This window comes from Lygodium microphyllum, chromosome 16 (assembly GCF_053477565.2).
Source record: "Lygodium microphyllum isolate KBCC chromosome 16, Lygodium_microphyllum_v1.1.10, whole genome shotgun sequence".
Lineage (NCBI taxonomy): Eukaryota > Viridiplantae > Streptophyta > Polypodiopsida > Schizaeales > Lygodiaceae > Lygodium > Lygodium microphyllum.
Genome location: NC_141150.1, coordinates 59,837,238 through 59,841,530, shown reverse-complemented (window position 1 = coordinate 59,841,530; position 4,293 = coordinate 59,837,238). Strand labels below are relative to the sequence as shown.

The 4,293-nt window shown below is 41.4% G+C and overlaps 1 protein-coding gene across 1 annotated transcript; it reads left to right on the top strand.

The window, feature by feature from the left end:
* Positions 1-860: 860 nt before the first annotated feature.
* LOC148022884 (uncharacterized) lies at positions 861-4,006 on the top strand. The gene is made up of 2 exons (XM_087695827.1): positions 861-1,049; positions 1,613-4,006. The coding sequence occupies exon 2, from the start codon at positions 1,762-1,764 to the stop codon at positions 3,523-3,525; it is 1,764 nt and encodes a 587-aa protein (XP_087551953.1). The 5' UTR covers positions 861-1,049; positions 1,613-1,761; the 3' UTR covers positions 3,526-4,006.
* Positions 4,007-4,293: the final 287 nt, after the last annotated feature.

Here is a 4,293-nt window from a genome sequence, read left to right as displayed (position 1 = left end):
TGCCTATCTCTTCTACTTAAAACTCTCAAACATAGGCTCTCTTGTGTCATATATTACTATCTACTGACTACTAATTGCATTTGTTATAGTCCCCTACTAGTAATATATGTCCCATGCTAGAAAAACACATAATATCTTCATACCATGGAATGTATGGTAATGTCGTCTAGCATGCATATCTCGAGTGTGCATGTGACAAGTCACATATTACAGCTATAGTTAGAAAGACGAGGCACAATTTTTGGTGCAAAGACCTAGACTTGGTGGCATTGAGAATGTAGAATGAAGGGGGGTTCTGTTTATGTGTGAAACCCCTCGTAATCTTTATGATATTGTGCATATTTTAATCAATATTGACTTATACTTGCATTATGTAATAGAAAAGAGGTGGAGATGAGTGAGAGCCGAGCTATTAGCCTTCATAGCTTTGAATAAGGCTTTGAGCATTCTATTCTTTTGCCCCAGCCCCCCAAAACCATCCAAAAGTTCTTGCTTACATTTGGCCACATCCGAAGGTTAGGAAAGAGTTCAATCACCCATGTGTCTTGTGTTTTATTTTTCTCCTTGAATGTACACAAGTACAAGTAATCTTGGGATACCTATAATTGTAGGATAAGGGTGGTTTTAAACCACACGCATGAACAGCACGTGCCGAATCAGGGCCATGGGAAGGCCCATCTCACGAATAGGCATTATTATTATTGTGATTGAATGAGGCAAAAATTAATGGGGAAGGTCTACATTAGTTTGATACTTGCATTTTCAACACTTCCTTGGCATCTCTTTAATTCGAAATTAATCGACAAGTTTTTTTCTTGTTTTAGAAAGCATTAAAGGTTGGAAGCTGAGTCGATTTGTTCAAAATTTAGTCTTAATGCCGATGCTGTCCTTTACTCTTCTTTTCCTCTTATTCTTTTTTGCCCTTTTCGGACAGGCTTCAGCATCCGGCATGCAGGCTTCCTGATGATTCCATGCAAACGTGATTGCTCGAATTGGGTAGCTTGCAAACGTGATCCTTCGAATTGGGTAGCTTCCAGTTGTCTGATCAGGTAAGCTTTCTGTTAATCTTCTATTAATCATCTGTTAACTTTTCTGCTATTGTGCATGCACGATCATCAAACCCTCTGAACAAGGCAAATTTCTGCACCAGTTTCATTTCTGTCCCTGCACATTCATTCAAAAAGAAAATGTAATGCGCGTCTTGAGCCCTGTGTCCATTTCTGCCCTTGCACATCCGTTTGAAGAAGAAAATGCATACACATGGAAGGATCAGGCTTCAGGATTCCAGCATCTATTTGCTAATCTGCTTGGACCAGATGATTCAGGCAAAAATTTTGCTCTTCAGGAGCTTAAACCTAGAGCTTTTTCTGTAATACTACCAGCTTCTTGCTTTAATTAATGATGCGTGCATGATCTTGTATTTGCGATTCCATGAAAGCATGTTTTACATCCTGGGATGTTTCAATGGCACAGGCTTGGCTCGGCCAGGCTAGCTGGTGTTTGCAGTTGTCTTTTGTTTAAATTCCATAATCCATTCCACTGTAGCCTGTTTTTTCTAGGATGCTTAGGATGACAGGCTGTGTCATGTTTACCTGTTTGGCTGGTCTTCCAGGGTTTCTGCATGCATGCATGATGGCGAGAAAGAGATATATACAGTGCAAACCTGCAATTGAGCCAATGAAGCAAGCATTCCTGGACTGGAATATTTGTTGAATTGAACTCAGGTTTACAACCCTTAAGGCATCATCGCATGCCAGTCTTATGGATTGCAACAAAGATGAAGCTGTGAAAGCACAGCAGGTTGCTGAGAATAAGATATTGTCAGGAGATTATTCTGGTGCCAAGAAATTCATTCTTAAAGCACAGCGTCTCTTTCCTGAGCTAAACGGTCTACCGCAACTTCTGGCCGTAGTTGATGTCCACAGCAGCTTTCAGGATGTTGGAAGCAAGCTTCTTCAAGGTAATTGGCATAAAATCCTTCAGGTGGATTTCTCAGCAGAGGAGGAGACTGTAAAGAAACAATACAAAAAGCTGATTCTGCTGCTGCATCCTGATAAAAATAAGTCTGCTGGTGCCACCTCTGCATTTGAGCTTGTCAAGGAGGCATGGGGTCTTTTTCTGGAAGGACAAAAGGGAGCAAGCAAGCTAAAGAAGCAAGGGGTAACTTTTTGGACCAACTGCTCATATTGTGAAGCTCAATCCCAGTGGCCAAAGGAAGTGGAGGAGCAATTCGTTCAATGTTTCCAATGTCTGAAGTCTTTTCAAGCCATGGATACTCTGAACCATTTTAAGGAGCATCAAAAGCGAGAGACTGTCAATGTTGAAATATCAGACGATGATAGTCAGAAATTCAGATGGAACTCTCAAGAGGAGAACAATGCTGGTGCTGATGCCGAGTGGGTAGAATCATCAACAGACACAACCAAAAAGAAAAGAAAGTTGAAAAGTAGGGCTGATCAGAAACAACCTCACAAGCACAAGAGGAGAGTTCCACGCCAATCCGCTTCTGATCCCAGCTGCAGTAATGAGATAAGTCAGGGAGGTATTGGTGTTTCAGTTGATGAGCATTCCAAAGAAAATGGCTGCGCATCTAATGTAGGAAACAATGACATGCGTCAGATACATGCAACTCAGAGATTAAAGGTTCAGCTACTGAAAAAATTGAGGCGTCTTATTTCAAATGGTATAAAAGATGAGAAACTCAAACACATAGAGATCAGGGAGGAAGAAAATGCAACTGAGGACAAGCATGGGGAGCTGAAATTCTGTGTCACATTTACTTTACAGCATGCTACTACTGAACCTGCTGGTAATGGGATGGGTATAGCACCTGAGAGGAACATTGAAATGGATGAAGGTATTGATCATGAAGTACCAGATAGTGATATCTATAATTTTGACCATGATAGACAGGAGGGAAGTTTCAAAATTGGGCAAATTTGGGCACTATATGATGATGATGATGGCATGCCCCGCTACTACGCTCAGATTACAAAGGTTATGTCCCTGGATCCATTTCATGTGTCCATGAAGTGGCTTTATCCTGCGGACTCTGTTGCAAAAGATGCAGGTGCCTGGTGCAAGTCTGGATTTCAGTATACTTGTGGGGAATACAAGCTTGGCAAGAAACCACTGCGTAAAAAGACTGTCTGCGTGTTTTCACATGTGATGGCACATTGGCAGGGAGAACAGGGTACCATCCGAATTTACCCTCAGAAGGGTGAAGTGTGGGCCTTGTATAAGAAGTGGAAACCTGTCAAGGGTGTTATGCAAGACTTTGAACCTGTGGAGGTTGTCTCCCACTATACTGAGGAGGAGGGGATCACGGTAGCCCCTCTTTTCAGAGTCGCGGGATTCAAAACAGTATTCAGCCGGATGGCAGTGGATGCTGTCCAGTCAATTCCAACAAAGGAACTACTAAGATTCTCACACCAAATTCCTGCGCATCGAGTAGGGGGTGATGTTGCTGTGGAATTGCCTGAAAACTCGATGGATCTTGACACTGCTGCTATGGTTTTTGAGTAGTACTGACTTTTCGGGACAGATACACTAGGCTGATCATCTGCCTCTCCTGGTTCTCTTTTGTTTCTAATTGTACATATCCCTACAGTTGGAGAGATTGCTACATGTTTTACCATCTCAGCATGCTGTATTTGTCCATAACCTGGTTGTCATCCAAATCCATTTTCCAATTCTGGAAGGTTTCATACAAAGTAACTGTTATATAGTATCAAAAGTGTCAGCCCTTGGAGCCTTCAAAGTCATGGATTCTCATAGCAAGTGTTGATGATTTCATGAAACTATACATGCACAAGCAGTTATGATACGTTTGTATTTCACATACATATCCAGAGACTGTTAAAGACTGTTAAGCAAAGCCCTTTTTTGAACAGGCATTTACCTCTTGTCATGATGGTAAGTGGCTGCTAAATAAAAATCCTCTGTTTTAGTGGCTGTAAAAGGCAATTCTCTACTGGATCATTAACACGAAAGAGGGCTTCCCTAACTGGTTTACCAATCTTGTTATCTTTCTCCTGCACCATATCTTTCACAGGCATCTGAATAAATGCGTCTGGCATGCAATCAGGGGTTAGGCTCTGTTCATGTTTTCTTCACAAATGCATACATACACAGTGATCTGATTAACATTCAAAACCCATTTCCTTCACAAACAAAAAATTGCAGATGAATGCTTGCACAGAACATCCTGCTCTTGAGATTGTCAAGCCGTGTTTAGTTTACTTTGTAAGAGAATGCATGCACACAAACAATCTTTAACTCACTTGATACTCT

Excerpts from the sequence above, each read along its gene's own strand:
- LOC148022884 (XM_087695827.1), top strand. The coding sequence starts at position 1,762 with ATGGATTGCAACAAAGATGAAGCTGTGAAAGCACAGCAGGTTGCTGAG.